Source organism: Epinephelus moara, chromosome 10 (assembly GCF_006386435.1).
Source record: "Epinephelus moara isolate mb chromosome 10, YSFRI_EMoa_1.0, whole genome shotgun sequence".
Taxonomy (NCBI): domain Eukaryota; kingdom Metazoa; phylum Chordata; class Actinopteri; order Perciformes; family Serranidae; genus Epinephelus; species Epinephelus moara.
In genome coordinates, this window is record NC_065515.1 from 34,403,883 (window position 1) to 34,424,712 (window position 20,830).

The 20,830-nt window shown below is 43.9% G+C and overlaps 1 protein-coding gene across 5 annotated transcripts in view; it reads right to left on the bottom strand.

Annotated features, from left to right (window-relative positions):
- Positions 1–20,830, bottom strand: part of LOC126397128 (epidermal growth factor receptor substrate 15-like 1) — a 122,348-nt gene that overhangs the window by 58,358 nt on the left and 43,160 nt on the right. For 4 of the 5 annotated variants that reach the window (XM_050055666.1, XM_050055668.1, XM_050055665.1 and 1 more), the window contains exons 11-14: positions 20,358–20,514; positions 15,217–15,279; positions 14,005–14,090; positions 8,208–8,280 (exon numbers count right to left, since the gene is read on the bottom strand). In XM_050055666.1, the coding sequence (XP_049911623.1) occupies positions 8,208–8,280; positions 14,005–14,090; positions 15,217–15,279; positions 20,358–20,514 (379 nt within the window). Of the gene's footprint in view, positions 1–8,207; positions 8,281–14,004; positions 14,091–14,900; positions 14,922–15,216; positions 15,280–20,357; positions 20,515–20,830 lie in introns of all 5 variants that reach the window. The other variant, XM_050055664.1, reaches the window with a different exon arrangement.

Sequence of the window (20,830 nt, forward strand, 5' to 3'; positions counted from 1 at the left end):
TTTTTTCATTCAAGGTTACAAATAATGTTATGTTCCTTAAATGGCTTGATTTAGTTATCAAAGTTTCATTTTCTTAACAATAAAGATGCCGTGTTCATCCATTCTAGTTCTCTTATAACTGCATGTTATTACAAAATAACTTCAAATCAAATCCTTAATCATTGATAAGTGTGCGTGCTTCCCTCGCCCCTTCCAACAAAAATCCCGCCCCCCCCTCAGAAAATAGTTCCGACGTCCATGACAATAGGCAATATTTGGCCAATCTTAGACTTGAGCATATCATATTCAGTGTTTGTTAGGGGGGCCTCTTGCTGTGTGGCTCTGGTGGGATCCACAGGAATGGGTTGGAGATTTTTTATGTACATCCATTGTTGCACCTGTATTTCATCCTCCACAGAGAGAACCTCCATTCCAATGTAGCTGAAGCTGTCCAATTTGAAAAGCAGCTTTCAATTGAGGGATGACTGTCGTGGAGAATGTTTCTGAACCTCCCCAAATAAAGTCATCCACATGACAAGCAAGGACTCCCATCACATTGCAGGAGTCATCCAACCAGTAGAACACTGCTCGGTCAGCTTTTGACACAGTACCTCCCGACTGCTGCATAATGTCTTTCACCCTGTTGTACCAATACAGAGAAGCGTCTGCCAGGCCATAAACACACTTCTTCAACTTCCACACAGTTCCTTTGCTCTGAGCTTCTCGGGGAGGCCGAATGTAGACATTTCGGGTTAACGCTTTACCTTGCAAAAAGCTTTAATGTCCATGGAGTTCAGCTGCCATTTCTTTTGACATATAACAGCCATGATCATTTTTAGAGCCTCTGAGGCACACGTAGGTGAGTCTTTTGGGAGCTCTTCAGTGTTCATTTCCTCAAAGCCTCTTGCAGCTAGTCTGGCTTTAGGTACAACACCATCTTGTGTCTCCTTGAGTGTGCACACCCACCTTGTAGAGATGCATTTCTGACCTTCGTCTTTCACCCCTTCAAAGACATTGTTCTGTTTCCAGTTGCTGAGTTCAGCGTGTTTGGCAGGCATGAAGGCATCATCATTCACAATCAGTACGTCCTCTTTATGGCAGTCTGCACATAATTCAGCATGCTCAGATGGAACCACTTGAAGATTTTCTACTTGTCCTAGGTCCACTGATCCAGTTGTGCCAGCAATTTCCTCAGGCTCTGTGTACTGTAAATTGTACCAGTTTTTGTATGTTCCAGTGGCCTTTCCTGCGTGGCTGAGGATTTTTCCAGTGTGTGCTTGGCCACTTCCACTGTCTGTGTATGTAACTACTTGTCAAATTTTCAGCTTAAGTCCTTCACAAGTAGTATTTGAGTGTGTTTGTGATGCATCAGATTGCTCATGATCATCCTCTCTTCGGTGTGTTGATGTGTGAGGGGGCTCATTGTTATCCTCAGCATCTTCATCATTTGAGGGTGCCTCTTCCTCACTTTCATTTTCAGTGTAATTTTCATTGAGTCCGGTATCTGGTAATGTGGCATTTTCAGTTCCCATCAACTGATTGTCTCTTTCTCTCAGCATACCTTGCGAGCCATCAACCTTTCGAAGTCTAGATTGATGTACACGAACATAAGTGCCCCCGTGGCAAACAAATATAACCACACCATCTTGGCCGATGACCACACCTGGAACTTTCCACTATGTAGAATCCACTTGTTTGTAGTAAACCTTATCCCCTGTTTCATATCGGTCATCAGTGGGTCGCAGTTGTTTACGAAGGGCTCTTCGGATCCTCTCACAGCATTCTGCTTCTGTGAATGCTCTCCTTGTAGCATGTAATGCTGAGATGTGCTGGGCTATCCAAGTAGCCATGCTAGTCCCTTCTAGAGTTGGCGGCTTATCAGTGAGAACTGACGGCAGATTTGGGTTCTGCCTGAACACTAGCTGGTAGGGACTATAGCCATGCACATTGTGCATAGAGTTTTTTGCCATCAGGGCCCAGTCTAGGGCTGTCTTCCAGTCACATCCGTTGTCTCTCTTTACTTTCAACAGGATTTTAGTGAGGGTTTGATTATGCCTTTCTAAGAGACCGTTACTCCATGGACTATAAGCTGCAGTCGTTTTCACTTCAGTATTAAAGTTTTCAGCCATGTCCCTCATTTCTTCATTGTTGAATTCACCCCCATTGTCAGTGAACAGTCTACCTGGAGGACCATGAACACTTATCCAACAGTGAGTAAAGTGCTTCACTATCTCCCTGGGTTTCTTGGTGGTAATAATGCTCCCCGCACTGAAGCGTGTGAAGTGGTCAATGGCGTGAAGATACCACATTCCTGGCTCTAGCTCATGTAAGTCCATAGTTACAGTTTCATTGTAAATTGAGGCCATGGGTATAACTACTGCTGGCTTTTGCTTTGGTTTACTGTATCTGATGCATGTCTCACAGTTCTTTACAATATCCTTCAGGATTGTGGTGCACTCCTCATCAGTATTACCTGAGCAGGTCAGTAGTTTTTGCAGTCTGTCAACTGAGGCATGTCCAAACTGCTTGTGCAGTTTCAATAGAATTTTTTGTTTTTCCTGTGTTTTCATGCTTTCTGAGGATGTCATCTTCATTTTGGATGTCACCTCCATCTGGGGTACTCTCATCCCTCAAGTTCACACACTAATGTCCTGACGATGTCAGTTCAAGTTGCACAGGTTGCTTGAACATTATGGCTTTGTCATTCTCAATGTCCAAAACTGCACCTGCTCTTTTCAGTGAAGTTTTGCTTAAAAGCAAAGGGATATCAGCTGGGACAACTTCTGTCTCAATTTGACATCTAGTCTGTGCTATCACAGCTGGGATTTTCACTTTCTTTGTGGAATGGACAATTCTCCCATCGCCAAACTTGAATGGTCTTGCACTTTTTATGTCCTTCATTTTCAGTAACTGTCCTGTGTTAGTTGACTGACATAATGATCAAGCCATTTATCACCACACACTGTTCTAGTGCAAGCTGTGTCAATCACAGCAGATCCCAAAGACTCCACCATGAAAATCTCTGTGTCAGACATTGTGTCTCGAGACAACAAAGTAATGTTGCACTCTTCTACCTCTGTTTGTCTTTCATCTTCTGTTATTTTAGCATGTTCATTTTTGTGGGGGCAGTCCTTTCCCCAGTGATATATGCTCTGGCAGAGTGCACTAGGCTTGTGCCGATTTCCGGTTTAACTGTTTCGGTACGGCTTAAGAGCTCCACCCAGTTTAATTCACGTCAACCGGATAAACCGGAGGAGAAAAACAAAGAAAAGCTTTTCACATCAGCAGCGCGTCAAGGGACTATATTCAACTTATCTTGCATTGTAACATGCATTATGACAACTTAATAAGGTTTATGTTTGTTTATAAATGAAGTGGAGGAGCCTACAAGTGTTTTGTTTAGTTTGTCTCAGAGGCTTCAGAAGGACTCTGCAGCTCCGCTCCGCTCAGCTGTCTGCTGCTGCTGCGAGAGATCAAATTTCATTGGGGGCGGGGAAAAGTGCGAGGGAGTCAGCATACGGTGACCAGATGTCCCCGATTTCCAGGGACAGCCCCCGATTTGGGTGACCTGTCCCTGGTAAAAGCTGTCCCCAAAAATGTCCCCGATTTTGACAATGAATGGGGGAAAAAAGCGCAGACTCAAACACCAGTTATTACGGTAGTCAGTAAACGCATCGCCAGAGAAGACGTCATATGATGTACAGACGTTATCAGGAGGCACGACCAGACGCAGCAGCATCAACAACAATCTAGAGGCGGCAAAAAGGAGAGAAGAGGAGACCAGCGGCCGCGTTAAATGGTATGTTGTGTATGAACTTATTTATTTTGTGTGAGCTGGCAGCAGACTTGACGGTGTGTGTGTGTGTGTGTGTGTGTGTGTGTGTGTGTGTGAAGTGAGGTAAAGTAGGCTAAGTATGATTGTAACATGCAGTGCGTCTGTTTAATCTGAACTGAAGACCTAACGTAACGTTATAAAAGTCAGTGAACGTTAACATTATGTCACTGTTTTTATATCTGTCATTGGTGAAGCTGTAACGTTAGCGTGAGATTACCAGGTGATGACATTGTATGTGACTCTGTTTTAGAAAAGGAGGAGGTGGAAGACTGCTTTGGTAGCATAGGATTTTCTTGGAGGCATAGGGACCTGAGACTGTGTTAAAATAATAAATAAATAATAAGTAAATGGTCAATAGTTGTGTGTATTAACTGCTGTATTTTGCGTTGGGCTGGCACCAGTCACTGCAGTGTGGGTAACCAATGAATTCAGCAGTTATAAATGCAGACCATCTGATTAGATGATGCCCTATGTTACTGTTTTGTACGTCACTGTTGTTAGTGAAGGTGTAACTTGTTATATTAGATTACAATGAGATGATAATATTATCTCTATCTTTTGTGAGTGCACTTTATAAATGTAGGCTATTCTTTGATTCTAATAAAGTAGCATTTTGTTGATGTTGTTTAGCCTTGCTGATGCTGCTGTATGGGGGATACAGTTATTTTTATTGTATGAAAAAAATCATATCTGCAGTAGAAAGTTGCACTTTGGAAATTTGGTTTGGTACATAGTGATACATGGTCTGAAAGGTTTAGGAACCTCTGATGTAGCACATTTCAAACAGAGGCAATTACATAGAGCATATAAAAAAGAGCACAATGACTAAATTATATAAGTATATTACCAAAACTGATGTTATTTCTTTAAGAAACGATTCACTTACTATTGGCTCTGTTCTTGCAGTTTTTCTCATGTTCTCCTCTGCTCTTATTCTACCCAGGCTCCTGAGGCGGAGGCTACGGAGGTGGATGAATGAGGGGATTACGGTGATGTCATCCCTTTTTTTGATTGCCACCTTTTGTGTCATAAATATCAGTTCAGTATTCAGTTATGAGTTGAAACCTTTGACCAAAAAAATCCATCCTAACTCAAGCTAATAAGATTAATAAGATATTTTTGTCTTCCTCAGTGGATGGATGGTTGGTGATGTCACTCATTTGTTTTGACTGCAACCTTTTTTGTAATAAAAGCTGGTCAAAATACATGAAAAAGTACTTGTCCCCGTTTTTTATTTCATAATGATAATATTTAATGATTTTTCACCACCGCACTGAAAATGTCCCCGATTCTCATCTCAGAAATCTGGTCACCTTAAGTCAGCAGTCATTCAGTTTGTTGCCCTAGTAACCCGCTTCCTCTGAAGAAGTTCCTGGTACTATTTGGGGGGCTGGAACTACTACAGGAACATCCTCTCGCTCGGCCCTCTTAACCACCATGTCTCCACTGAGAGAGCGGAGTCGGAGGAAGGTTCCTTGGTGTCCTTCTGCGTCTTCTTCTTCTTGTGTAACCTTGTGTGTATTAGCAGTTAATACAGCATTACCGCCACCTAGTGGATTGGAAGCTCATTACACCTATAATGGGCTTTTATTGGCAAAAGTAGCTCAAATGCGACCCAATGCGGCCATTGTCTCTTGTTATCCGGTCAAACTCCGTGTACGCCTCGTATTGGCAGTCCTTTTCCTCTTTCAAAAACACAGAGTCCAGTTTTATCAGAAGTGTAGTCATTCCATCATCTTTATTCAAATCCCCTGCAGCTATTTCCAGCGCGCTGTCCCTCGCTCTTCCTTTTAGCGACAAGGCAACCGCCAAGGCCTGCTTTTTCTTATCCAAGTTAGTAACCAGTCCCCAGATTTCGACCTCATTTTTCCAGCTTTCGTATGATTTCTTCTCATCAAACGCTGGCAGAACTTTATAATTACCAGCGGCCACCCTCTGCTACCATTGTTAGCTCAATAACTACGACGACAACTGTACGTTTCAAGACTTTACTCAAACTTCAGCACGACAATAACAACGACAGCCTCCGCACTTCCTCACTCAGAACACACATGTAATTCGCACATGCGCAGTGGGAAACATAGCACATAACAGCTGTTTCCTGTTTATCCACGTCCAGTTGGTCGCACATGCGGCGTCATCAACAGCTCCTCCCACAAGTCATCAATAGCCCCTCCCATTGCGGAAGGCCACCTCGGTCTGTTTAAACTTAAAGGGTTCCGTCAATATGACTACCCTACGAGGCGGAAAATTGGGCACCTCGGATCAACTCGCCAATCTGGCTCTGTGTGTCTAAATGCTTGCAGCTTGCTGGCAAAACGGCCCAACATTCGCAGAAAATCTGGCACTGTAAAAGGGGCTTCAGTCCCTGGCGCAGTTCAGCATGGCACGGCGTGTCTCAACTGATAATGGAAAAGCAAATCGGCGCAGCATGGCTTGACTCGGCATGACCAAAAGTAACAGTGGAAGAGGCCCATTAGTCAAATAAAGCCAAGCTGTTTAGTGCACTTCATACAAAAACCTGCACCCATTGGGCCCTTGTATAGATATATGTTTGTATATACAGGGCCAGGAGAGACCATTATTTTTCAATAATTCTTTGAAAATAGAAACAGAGATAGAAAGATGAACAGTGTCACTATTTAATTGACATGATAGCAGTCCACATTAACGCCTTTTCTAAAAATAACTTTGTCATATTTGCTGAAACTGTCACTAAATCTATATAGTATTACAAATATGAATTAAGATTTTATTACTGTGTTGCCTTTTTCTCACCTCAAATATTGTCAGAAACATATTTAAGTTGCTGTTTAGCTGTAAAATGAGAACTTGGTCCAGTGCTTGGTACTCTGGTTGACTTTTCCAACACAGTGGCCGTATCATTAAAGCGAAACATGTTGTCCGTTGCTTTCTCTTTGGGCAGTGCTGATCAAATGCAAAAGATTCTGTTACTGCATTGCCTATTTCTCATATAAAATGATTTCAGAAACACATTTTAGTGTTCTGTTTAGCTGTAACATGATAATGTTGGTCTGGCCAGTGGGTGGTGCTTGGTGCTTTGCTCGACTGTTTCCAACATGTAGTTACATTCAGTGACAGAATCTAGGGATGCACCGAAATGAAAATTTGTGGCCAAAGCTGAAGCCGAATAAAATTAAACACTTGGCCGAATACCGAATACCGTTGTTTAGTTTTTCATTAGTTTTTGCAGATGAACCCCCTCCAGATTAGTGTTGTCACAGTACCAAAATTAGGACCCACGGTACGATATCAGTGAAAGTATCACGGTTCTCAGTAGTATCACGATACCACAGCAAAAATGAGGCAGATGTGCCTTTTGTCATTTATAAAAAGATAAATCACTTTTCTATAATACATCAATGATGTGTCAATGGAATAAATTACTTATTGACTTATTCATACTTCTAAAATGGCATCAATAAGTGATTAACATAGCGGGGATCAAAATAAAATAAAAAAATAAAATTAAAAACCAACCAGCCACCCTCCTCCCCTGACAAGTAAAGAACAGTCCCTAAAGTGCGGTGAGGTTTGTGGGCCGTTACCTGCCACAAAGAGAGAAATGTGAACGGCTCGTTTCTCCTCTGACACGTCACATACCTGTGTGCCGCCACGGCTTGGCTGTCCAGGTCCTTTTGGGCAGTCATGACGCCAAGAGGAAATTATTGGAGCCGGACTTCTCTGTCGCCGGTAAGCCTATGGCCGCCATATTTGACAGGAATACATTCCTGTCTGTGTCTGTGACCCCCGTTCAACCCACAACCGGTGGGATTCGCCTTTAGTTTCTGCTGTTGGTTGAAATCTGTACTCGCACAGCGTGCTGAATGATTTATTTTGCTCGAACAAAACTATTTTAGTTGCAAATGCGAGTGCGGTGACAGACGGAGTAAAATATCGCCACACTGCTGACATTTTACTCCGTCCGTCACAGCACGCTGTATTATTGCGTTATCAAAACACGCCGCTATTATTCGGCCTTGCTTTTCACTTATTCCACCGAATACCGAATGTGTGTTTTTTTGCAATATTCGGCCGAATGTATTCGGTTACCGAATATTCGGTGCATCCTTAACAGAATCTTGATCAATATTTGATCAGCGCTGCCTAGTTGGACATTTTGACTGCAGTTCACGAGAAGTAACTGGCATGACTGACTGAATCATTTTCATGATTCTTGCATATGCCATTAGAAGCACTATATGAGGAGGCAAGAGGGACATGATTTTTTCACAAACTGTTTCATTTAATACTGTATGATTATAATGTCAGTTTCAGCAAATATAACAAAAAATATCTTCATAAAAGTTACCAACTGTAGCTTTAATCCAAGCAAATTGCAGCTGACTGACCAGTAACAAGTTGCACTCACCTGCACCTCTGCACTCTTGTGTCTGATGGCCTCCTCTGTCTCCCTGATGTCCTGCTCCAGAGTGTACTTCTCCCTAAAACATACACACACACACACACACACATACACACACACACACACAACAAATGCACACAAGGGCGCATACAAACACACACAAGCATAATTAGAACAGAAAAAGAACCAAATAACTAAAAACCTCCTGCTGTGTACACTCAACATGTCAGAGTAACAAGATACTGGACTGGGATTCTATCAAATCCATAGTGTCACAGGCAAAAAGTAAAAAAAAAAAAAGTGACAGTAAAAAAAAGAAGAGCTGCTGGCAACTGCGTGTCTGTGACCTGATAAAAAAAAATTAGTGTGCCTTCCTACATTATTTCAGATTAATTATTTAAATCAGTGTAATTGCAAAGGGCTATAATAATAACAATGTGTATCTTCATTTTGAAAAAAAAAATCCTAAATTTATAAGATTTGTGCGTAGATTGGTGGAAATAAAGTGTGCAACACTGAGAGTTCCACAAAGCAAAAAAATACTGATTCTTTATGGTCCGTGAACAAGATGTTATGTTCTGCTAGCATGTTGATCAAATGGTACTGTTAAAGTCCATACATTTTTTGTGTGGGTTTAGCCTAGTGTTCTTTAAAATACACAGCATTTGATTCTATCTGAGGACAATACTGTGTTGTGCTGTAGAGCAGCATAATATTTATCTTGGTATGACTCTATGCAAGTGTCATTAACTACTAACTATCCTCTGCACGTACATAAAGGATGGAATTTAGTAGTCAGACTCCTTCAATGATAGGTTTATAATTTTTTAAGTTTGTCTAAAAACAACAGTCAGATGCCAAAATGTAAATTGAAGCAGGGTTTGCTCCTTTAATGTAAGTGATGGGGGACAAAATCCATAGTCTTCCTTCAGTGTAAAAATGCATTCCACTGCTACTCTGAAGTGAATGAGGCTGCAGCAGTTTGTGTAAAGGCTCATTTATATTCCCCTTGTGTACAAAAACAGATACATCCACTTCAAAAATTGTAAACGTCACTGCCTTCATACTTTCAAGTATCTTTTACGATGGCATAGATACAGCCACTAGATGGAACTAGAGGGCAGAGTCAAAAGTTTCACACAACAACAAACAAGGCGATGGTGGTCTGTATGGCCATTATATAGATCCTGACATGTGGACAGAGAATTCTTTTAACTATATCACCAATTCATTCCGTCCCGCCATTATTTAAATTTCTCCCGTGGTCGAATCTCGCTACACTGCCTCCAACATCTCTGGTGGTGCAGCTCCATTTTGCCTGTATCCGTTAGCTTTTAGAAAACGTGCACAAATACAGACGAAATGAATGCAGAGTGCAGACAGAAGGCTCCATATGTCTCTGTATCTAACAAACATAAATGAGCTCTTAGATGTATCAAGTGGGTATCTTTCAAAAGTAGTCTTTTTACTACAAATATCCCTCTTTCCTTTCCTTGTTTAGCTGCAGTGGACAGATAGTAACACAAAAAGGAACTTAAGTATTAAAAAGATGGAAACTTTGGAGGATATTCACATGATTAGTCTCAGTGATTCCCCTACCATTATATTAGTGGGTAGTTCATTTTATTTAATTTTATTTTCTATATAGCGCCAGATCACAACAGAGGCGCACACACACAGGTGAGCACACTCCCACCAACAGACAGAGAGCGTGCGTCAGAAAATATGTTGCGTCAACCAACCAACCAACCAACCAACCTGAAAAGCAGACAAAAATATATGCGTTTTTTAAGAAGGTGAAGAAGAAATGTTTTGATGTTTAGTACAATGTACAGTTCAAATAATTGTTCAGTTGTCATTAAAAGAAACATATGAACACCATGATTCCTTTAAGTGATGACAATGTGATGACATCACAGATTTTAAAATCACTTTTCTTGGCTCAAGTAAAGTTTAACAAATATAAAACCTCCATGGATCAATTTTTTTATTGAAAGAGTCATAACTGACCTTGTTTGCAGCTTGAGGAGTCCTTTCTACAGTTTATTTTGGTGGTCTATGGGGAAAATGCTTTTTGGGCTGCTCGTTGCAATATCACAAATGGCCACTAGGGAAAACTGGAAACAGGCTGAGCTGTGTTCCTGAGGACCTGGGTGTGTCACATTCAACCTCATGGATGGGCCGGAAAACAATTTAGTAAACAGAAGAAAGCAGCATGCAGGCCAGTGAAAATATTACAGCAGTTGCTTCTTTTTCTATGTCTTATTTCTTCAGTTTCTCTCTCTCAAACTAAATTTGAACAATGTTCGAGCACTGCTTAGACAGAGACCGACAGTATTTTGTGGCAGCCTGTCTTTGCATCGTACTGGCAAATGGGCTAGAATCGGGGCTTTCACATAGTTGTTGTATTGAAGTTGATGGGAGCTGAAGCCAATAAACACTCCTGACTATTGCAGAGTCATTTGACCCCGGAGTGCAAGCTGAATGTAACCTTTCCCATTTAAATAAAATAGCCAAATGTAAGCAGGTGTTAGTGGGTTTTTGTGCAGTGGGAAATGGGCTTAACACATATTGCTGAAGCCTCATATTAGCTTTAGATAAACTTTTTTGTTTTTATACTGAACAAAGACTGTAGATGTTTCTCCCCTTCACTTGCATTAAAAGTGTTTTGGGAACTGATCTCTTCAGTGCCTGTATGAAAAGAAGGAATGACTACCACAAGCAAAATCTGCTTCACTGTTTACATGGGCACATGGATACTGTTTGAAGACATGACTTCAAAAATTGCGAACCTATTCTTTACCACACTCTGCATCTTGACCGCAGTCATGAAGGTGATAAAACAATCAAATGTGAGCATATGTGACGTCAACTCATAAACTCTATGCAAGAAAAGAAGGAGGCAGAATCACTGCTTACTGTCTGTGTGTCATAGTAGATTAGACAGAATGCCAGTCCATGGATGTTCAGTAGCTGTTGTGTTTACCTGAGAGTATTCCACTGGGTAAAGGCAAGAGTGCTGACGCAGCATGGAGAATAAGTGGTGAACAAACAAAAATTTGATAAAATACACACATCAAAAGAAGAGTGGGTGGTTGGCTGGATGGATGGATGGATGGATGGATGGATGGATGGATGGATGGAAGGAAGGAAGGAGGAAGAAAACAGTTGATTGAGATGAAGCCAAGATGAGAAATGAAGCTCATCCATGTTTGATAGTGCATGTTTCCTTTTTACGTGTGCATTTTATCAGAAAAACAATTGGACCATAGGAATATAGTATAAACAGAGCTAAGGGTATTACGGGGTTAGCTGTGGGCTGCAGGTAACTTTAGCTGCTGTATGGGACAATCCACATAAATTTATCCACTAATCGATCAGTCTTAAGACACTGAGGGTCTCTGTTGGCTAAGGGCCTTCTTGACACAACTGGGAAATTCTTGGTTAATAAGGCCATCTCAGGGCTTATGCTGAAACATTGCTAAATCTAGCTCAAAAGCTTGGTTGGTTTGATTTCTTCATAAAAAATTAAGGAGGATCAACTATACAGCATTTAAGATGCTAAGTTGGCACTGAAGAAGTAATACAATTAATAAAGCAATTCATGATTAAGGACAGGTTTTTAACATTAAAGGGTTTTGGCATTATTGCAGTCTTTGGACGTTATGATCTTAAAAATGTGATGGCGCATCTTTTGCGGTGTATGCTGAAAATGATAAATGACTTTATACTGAGGTTAAGTCTAACATGTCTTCTTCATGTCTTTTATTGTCAGAAAACCAGCTTAAAGGTGCAATGTCAAGTTCTATTACAACAAAATTAAATAAAGTACTGTTATAAGAAAGTTAAATAAAACAATTAAATAAATCAAAGCAGAACCACTGGTGCTTTTTTTTTTAAGCACCCGGCTCATATCAGGTGGAAGTGTTGATATTTTTGCTGTGAACCTGACGCTATCAGTCGACAGTTAGGTGTTAGCAGTTAGTAGTAGGGATGTCACGATACCAAAAATTCAGTCGTCGGTGCCGATACCAGTAAAATTACACGATTCTCGATACCAAAGTCGATACCATGGTAAAAAAAAAAAAATCCTAAGATCCCATGTACTTAAATAAGAAATACTTTATTAAAATATATGCATATAAAATAACATTTCTATCAACAGATTGATACTACTTATGTTTTTTCTTTTTCTCTTTTCGTCTTTACCTATTTTTCGTTGTGAAAAAACATTGATCAACATCCGCAATAAACTATTTAAATATTTACTATTTAAATCATGCTGACAGCATTTGAGCCAACCACAAGAATGTGTGAAATTTTGTTGGTTTCATTTATTGTTTGTCCTGTCCCAGTGCAAACAGCGTTTTTTAACGTCCATGGTCTAGTTGTGGAAAAATCAAACATCCCAGTACAATATATCAAACGCCCCCCAACCGCTGTGTTTCGGAGGTAGACGTACATGCGCAGTCACGCACTGCTGAGAGTGAAATCCCTGATCGTTACCTCACACGCAGCTTGTTCAAGCTGTTCTCTGTGCTGTTGAAATTAAACAAAATAACATGGAACATATCTGCTTATTATGCTACTGATTTTAATTGGGATATTTTTTGATGAACTGAATGACATTTAATGGAGTGTTGCACGTCTCGAAGGCTGGGCTCATAGGAGACCACCGGACTCTCTCCCAGGGGAGGGGCTGGGAGAGAGAGGGAGATGTCCGGGCAAGGCTCAGTCCAGCATGGACCAAAACACAGCACGGACGGTTCAGAAGCAATTCGGAACGAGTTAAAAGCAATTAATAAACAGACAAAGTGTTGTTTAAAAATGCATATATTGCTAGCAGACCTATTTTCTGGCCTAAAGTGCAGCCATGACTGGTTCTGAATGTGGGCTTTAGCAGGCAGCCGCTCTCTCCTCTTCCTGGCACTGCGTAGTTCCGCCACTGAATCTTTTAATGGTACACAGTACCAGACTGTACCAGCTTACTTTCACCCCTGGTAGGTATGCCATGTGTAGTTCTACTTCCTCGTCACCCCCTCACTCTGAATGTAGGCATGGACTGTAACACTATATGGCATATACTGCCCCCATCAGTTCCGGAAGAGTCATAGCACCGATTCTTATGTGGTATCGGTTCTTCCGCTTTTTCAAAAAAATGAGTATTGCCAGGGTTTTTTCATCATGGAATTGAATGGTATCACGAGTATCGGTTCTCATGACATCACTAGTTAGTAGCAAGGTAAACTGTTACCTCGGTGCCTTTAATCATGAGTATCTATTTACTGTGGGCTAAAAACAATCTAACAGCTTTTCAGTTCATATATTATTAGTCTTTGCAAGTCGCGCCAATGTTCTTTGGTCACAAAACGACATTAAATAACCCTGTAGATACAAAAACACACACCTCGCCTGCTCATACCATCATTAAACTCATTAAGTTAAACTGTGACCGCAGCCCCATTAAACATGATGATTTATTCACTGTAAGCTGAAAACAAACTAACAGCTCTCCACTTCATAACAATTTGCAAGATGCTCTGGTCCTCTGCAGATACAAAAACACACGCTTTGCCTGCTCAAACACTATCGCTCAGGAAAAGTGGTCTGGATGGACAGAGGAGTGTGTGTCTCGTTTGTGAGTCTTTCTTTTTGTGTGTGTGTGTGTGTGTGTGTGACTAAGAGAGGGAGAGAGCCACTGGACTGACACGCCAAAGTGAGTTTTATGCCGGTGGCCTTAAAAAAATGGCGTGACCATTTATACTCAATGTTTGGGATATAGTTACTTTAAATTGTTTGTTACCTCTGCAACTGGGCTATCTCCTGGCTGATGTCATCCAACTCCTTGATGCCAGTGAACTCCCCAGAACCTACTGAACTAGAGCTGTCCTGTAGAGGAAGACACAGACAGACAGAGAGGGACAAGACAAAAAAGACGAGGTTGGCAAAGTAACTGAATTTGTTGAAGAAGTAAAGTGAGATAATGAAATGGTGCCAAGTGAGCCACAGCAGACCAGGCCAAAGGAGGGAGAAGGGGGGAAAGAGAGGATAGGAGAGAAACCAATGCTCAATAAGAGGAGCAGCAAAGTGGCTGAATCAGTAGGTGGGGGCTGGGATCACCAACATGTGGGGGAGCGTTATCACCATTGACAAACTGCCAATGACAGGAAAGATTCAGGATTTTTGTAGTTGTATGGCTAATATTCAGCCCCCCTGAGAACATTTAAAGTTATCATAAAGGTGGTTTTCAGAAGTTCCAGTATCTCGTCCACTAGAATTTGCTGGTGATGCTAGTCCAAGAGTGTGGAGACATTTCTTGAAAAAACAAAACAAACAAACAAGAAAAGTATTCACAATCTTATCCTTTATTCACCAGGAGCACTATGCCACTTATCTGAGGTACACAGGATGCTCTCGATTTAATTGACTGAACTTTTATTCATGCCAGAGCCGCAATCGACTGTTATCATACGACTGCAGCCACTTTATAAAAATACTAATTTTAAAAGAATCCTGTTTGCCAACTAAAGCAATCTTGAATCTTCCCTTGATCAACAGGCAGCTGACAGGGTGAGACAGTGTCACTGCACTTTACTGAATGGAGAGAAGAGTTTTGCGAATGCTTTCCAGCAATCAGCCTGAACGGCCTCCCACCAAAAGCATTTCTAGGTTAATACACCGTAGGTCTATGTTACCTACCCACAACTTCAACATTATAGCCTGAGAGAGGAGGAAGAAAGGGAAGGTAGATACATCAGCAGTAAAGAGTTAGGGTAAGAGAAAAGAACAGTGGACAGTAAATATCTTCTGATATAACTGATTTACCCCTCCTCCAATTTACATTTTACATGTCTATGTGGGTTACAGTTCACGTTGTCTTTCAGCTAATAAGCTGACTTTGCAGATAGGGAATTTGGTAAAGATCAACAAACAGTATGTCTAGCAGACAAATCCATACACCTTTATGCCTAAATATGCAAAGGGCAGGAGAAATATGAGAGAAGTACTGACTCACCCGTCTCATCTCTGACAGAGCAGCCATCTCTGATCCCACTGGGGTCATATATCCTGACATACTCTGCAGCCAAAGACAAATACTTAGTTACAAACAGTTACAACACATCCTGTGTCAAAAAAGACAGCATTCTGAAATGTCATCAGTACTAAGCAAGTTCCTTGCTCATTTTTTTTGTGTCATCTAATATTAATTAGTACTATTCCTGCTGTGAAAATAAAAGGTAAACAATACTATAAATTACCAGCTAATTTATAGGAACAAACAAGGAAAAAGTTAAAATAATATTTCTATGAAGCCCTGGATGATAACTAAAGAAATTTAGCATCTTGTTGTCTTCATGCAGCTTCCTTCATTTAAGATATCAAATTTCACAGAAAATACACAAATCCAGAATTTCCAGCTGTGATTTATTGTAAAGCTGGAATACATTGTCTGCCATAATAGCTACCATCCCAAAAAGATGAATACACTTCATAAAATAAAACATTATCCCTGGGAAGAAGAGCAGTGGTGCTATCTATGCAGCAAAGGACAGCTGAGTGTGGCTTTGTTTTAAGCCCAGTTCAGGCAAATGATTTGTGACATGACAACAGCATTTCATAACATTGCAGAGAGAAGTTGCAGCACTGTGTACTGGCTGATCTGAGCTCAACTCAAGCCAGCTGATGATGTCAACTGCAGCTCAGCTGGTCAAATCGCTGGCGGCTGGTTTTAGAACGTAAAGTATTTCATCTGTTTCTACAGCCAGCCAGCTTGTAATGAAGTCCAAGTCAAAATGACCACAAACAGTGTGTTCACTTGCTGCAGCGGGTGCTCCGTCCCTGCCGAGTTTCCATAAAGTAAAATTACATCAGATTTGACATTGTCATAATCGAGGTCATTCTGAAGAGGCGTCCACTGAATATTTAAGCAAAGCTATTAAGAAATTTTTGATGACGAGTCAAACCTAAGCAAATTATATTGGTTATAATGTAAAATGAGCTAACTTTCACCTTATTTCTTCCAAAACTGTACAGTGAAATAACATTTCCTCGCTCTACTCCGAGTCCCTCCCGGATGTCCGAGCTCCTCACCCTATCCCTAAGGCTGAGCCCAGCCACCCTGCGGAGGAAACTCATTTCGGCCGCTTGTACTCGCGATCTCATTCTTTCGGTCACTACCCAGAGCTCGTGACCATAGGTGAGGGTTGGAACGTAGATCGACCGGTCAGTCGAGAGCTTCGCTTTTTGGCTAAGCTCCCTCTTCACCACAACGGACCGGTTAAGCGCCTGCATCACTGCTGACGCCGCCCCAATCCGCCTGTCAATCTCCCGCTCCATCCTACCCTCACTCATGAACAAGATCCCGAGATACTTAAACTCCTCCACCTGAGGAAGGACCTCCCCCCCGACCTGGAGTGGGCAATCCACCCTTTTCCAGCTGAGGACCATGGCCTCAGACTTGGAGGTGCTGATTCTCACCCCAGCCGCTTCACACTCAGCTGCGAACCGTCCCAGCAAGAGCTGGAGGTCACTGTTCGATGGAGCTAGGAGGACCACGTCATCCGCAAAAAGCAGGAACGAGATCCTCCCATCACTGAACCTGACACCCTCCACCACTGGGCTGCGCCTAGAAATTCTGTCCATAAAAGTTATGAACAGAACCGGTGACAAAGGGCAGCCCTGCCGGAGTCCAACCCTCACCTGGAACAGGTCTGACTTACTGCCGGCCACGCGAACCAGACTCATGCTCCTTCGGTACAAGGACTGGATGGCCCTGAGCAAGGGGCCACCAACCCCATACTCCCGGAGCACCCCCCACAGGATGCCCCTGGGGACACGGTCATAAGCCTTCTCCAAATCCACAAAACACATGTGGACAGGTTGGGCAAACTCCCATGCCCCCTCCAGCACCCTGGCGAGGGTAAAGAGCTGGTCCATGGTTCCGCGTCTAGGACGAAAAACACCTTGCTCCTCCTCAATCTGAGGTTCAACTATCGACCGGACCCTCTTCTCCAGCACCCTGGAGTAGACCTTACTGGGTAGGCTGAGGAGTGTGATCCCCCTGTCGTTGGAACACACCCTCTGGTCCCCTTTCTTGAAAATGGGGACCACCACCCCGGTCTGCCACTCCAGAGGCACTGCCCCCGATGTCCACGCAATGTTGCAGAGGCGTGTCAGCCAGGACAGCCCTACAACATCCAGAGCCTTGAGATATCCAGGACGAATCTCATCCACCCCCGGGGCTCCGCCGCCTCAGAGTTGTTTCACTACCTCGGCAACTTCTGCCCCAGAAATTGGACGACTCGCCCCCGAGACCCCCGTCTCTGTTTCCTCACTGGAATACGTGTTGGTGGGATTGAGGAGCTCCTCAAAGTATTCCTTCCACCGCCCGATAATGTCCCCAGTTGACGTCAGCAGCTCCCCGCCCCCACTGTAAACAGTGCGAGCAAGTTGCCGCCTTCCCCCCCTGAGGCGCCGGACGGTTTGTCAGAACCTCTTTGGAGCCAATCTATAGTCTTCCTCCATGGCCTCACCGAACTCCTCCCACGCCCGAGTTTTTGCCTCCACGACTGCCGCCGCTGCGCTCCGCTTGGCCCTCCGGTACCCATCAGCTGCTTCCGGAGACCCACAGGCCAACCATGCCCTGTAGGCCTCCTTCTTCAGCCTGACAGCGCGACTGGCCCCAGCGGCCTTGCGACCACAGTTCACAACCACCGCCTCGACAATGGCAGAGCGGAACAAGGCCCATTCGGACTCAATGTCCCCCTCTGCCCGGACGCGGTCGAAGCTCTCCCGGAGGTGGGAGTTGAAGATCATCTGGACAGGTTCTTCTGCCAGGTGCTCCCAGCAGACCCTCACTATTCATTTGGGCCTGCCAGGTCTGCACGGCGTCTTCCCCCGCAATCTGATCCAACTCACCACCAGGTGGTGATCAGTTGACAGCTCTGCTCCTCTCTTCACCCGAGTGTCCAGAACATATGGCCGCAGGTCAAATGATACGACTACAAAGTCAATCACTGACCTGCGACCTAGGCTGTCCTGGTGCCACGTGCACCGATGGACATCCTTATGTTTGAACACGGTGTTAGTTATGGCCAAACTGCGACCCGCACATAAGTCCAATAACTGAACACCACTCGGGTTCAGATTGGACAGGCCGTTCCTCCCAATCACGCCCCTCCAGGTCCCGCTGTCATTGCCCACGTGAGCGTTGAAGTCCCCCAGCAGAACAATAGAGTCCCCGGTCGGGGCACTGTCCAGCACCCGTCCCAGGGACTCCAAAAAGGGCGGGTACTCTGAACTGTTGTTCGGCGCATAAGCGCAGACAACAGTCAGGACCCGTTCCCCGACCCGAAGGCACAGGGAAGCAACCCTTTCGTCTACTGGGGTAAACCCCAATGTACAGGCAGAGAGTCTGGGGGCTATCAGAAAGCCCACCCCAGCCCTCCGCCTCTCACCCGGAGCAACTCCAGCGAAGGAGAGAGTCCAACCCCTCTCAAGGACTTGGGTTCCAGAGCTGGAACTATGTGTCGAGGTGAGGCTGACTATATCTAGCCGGTAGCGCTCAACCTCTTCCACAAGCTCCGGCTCCTTCCCCGCCCGCGGCTCCTTCCCCGCCATCCCAAGAACCAACTTCTGTAGCTGAGGATCGGACCGCCAAGGCCCCCGCCTTGGTCTGCTGCCCAATCCACATAGCACCGAACCCTTCTGGATCCCTCTGTGGGTGGTGGGCCTGCAGGGGGACGAGCCCATGTAGCCAGTTCGGGCTGGGCCCAGCCAGACCCCATGGGCGAAGGCCCGGCCACCAGGCGCTTGCCCACGGGCCCCAACCCCAGGCCTGGCTCCAGGGTGGGGCCCCGGTAACCCTCCGGGCCGGGTACACGAATCGTTGTTTTTATCCATCATGAAGGGTCTTTTGTAGCCTGACGTGCACCTCCCAAAAAATGTAACTACACGTCAAGGCGACGCAGACCCAGCGCAGGCCGAGAGGGCTGTCATTGGTTTGCTTGGTAGCAACGCATTTCCGGTTCCGTATTTCCAGATTGCGCCATCCCCGCCATCTATTTCCAGATTGCGCCATCCCCGCCATCTTTAAACATCTTCTGTTGCAATGTAGATGTTGCAGTATACTTTCTTACACATCCAACAACTCCAGCTCCAGCAAGATTCTCTCTCTCTCGGTCGCCATTGTTCACTGTGACCGGAAAAGCCGGAAGCTAAACAAAGAATCAACTAGAGACGACGATAACCATTCAGGAAAGGAACGCAGCCCCCTACCACTCTGGCGGTGAATTGCACCGCGAAGAAATGGAGTGACGGAGAAGTTCGAAGGGTTCACGACGGCGCCACGTACGTAGGTACGTCGGTAGGTATGCCGCAGGACCATAAATCAGGCTTTAGAATCTATCTGTGCTGGTGGGGTGGGGGTAGGGCTGGGCACTGTGAGGATATTATATCGTTATCAAGATATAAGAATATAAATCATGATATAGCATAGAAATTTTGGGACATAATTTTAAGAACAAATCGCCCAACCCTAGAAGCACTGAAGGACCATCTCTGTGAGACGCTCTCTGCCCGGTTCGCACAAGCTAACACAGCACAACGTAATCTAATCACTACTCGTCATATTTTGTCACTTGGGCAGAAGCCCCACAGCACCAATTAACATCCAACACTGAGCTGCTCATCTCACACTGACACTGAAACAGCTTGACTCTGTCGTTTAACCCAATAACTGTTGGGTATCGTTAGATTTGTGATGCTAACAGTTAGCTCTGTCACTGTGTGTGTGACTCTGTCCAGGCACAGAACTCTAGTGGCATGATAAACAGTGAGGAGAGAGAGAGAGAGAGAGAAAGAGAAAGAGAGAGAGAGAGAGAGAGAGAGAAAGAGAGAAGAACATGGCAACATCACAACATCCTGGAGGGGCTGATCCATAACACTTTACAATTTACACACACACTCACACATGGATCGCAGTGAGTTATCATACAAGGTACTGGACTGACCATCAGGAGCAATTTGGGATTAAGGACGCTGAGGATGTGGGGATCAAACCACCAACACTAACATTAGCGGGTGACCTGCACTACCTCCTAAGCCCCATGAAATACATTAACACACATATATACAGTTTGTGAGTGTGGGACTTACTGGTACAGGAGTGCCTCTCTCCGACGGGGGAATCATTTCAGGAGTCAGGGCCTGTGGAGGGTCGATTCCCTTGCTGACTTTCTGCTGGATGAGATACATGGCGAGGGCAAATTGCTCCCTGGTCAGCTTGCCTATCTGCCTTGTGTCTGCCAGAGCCCTGCAGGGAAGAGCAGACATTCAACAGAGACACATTTCCTTTATTCCATTATACTGAGCAGAATGACCAGACTGACATGACATCACAAAAATTAAAAGAAAAAGAAGAAGACACACACACACACACACACACACACACACACACACACATAAACATAAATATATATTACACTGAACAAAAATATAAACGCAACACTTTTGTTTTTGCTCCCATTTTTCATGATGATACACACAAAAGACCATTTCCCTCAAATATTGTTCACAAATCTGTCTAAATCTGTGTTAGTGAGCACTTCTCCTTTGCCGAGATAATCCAT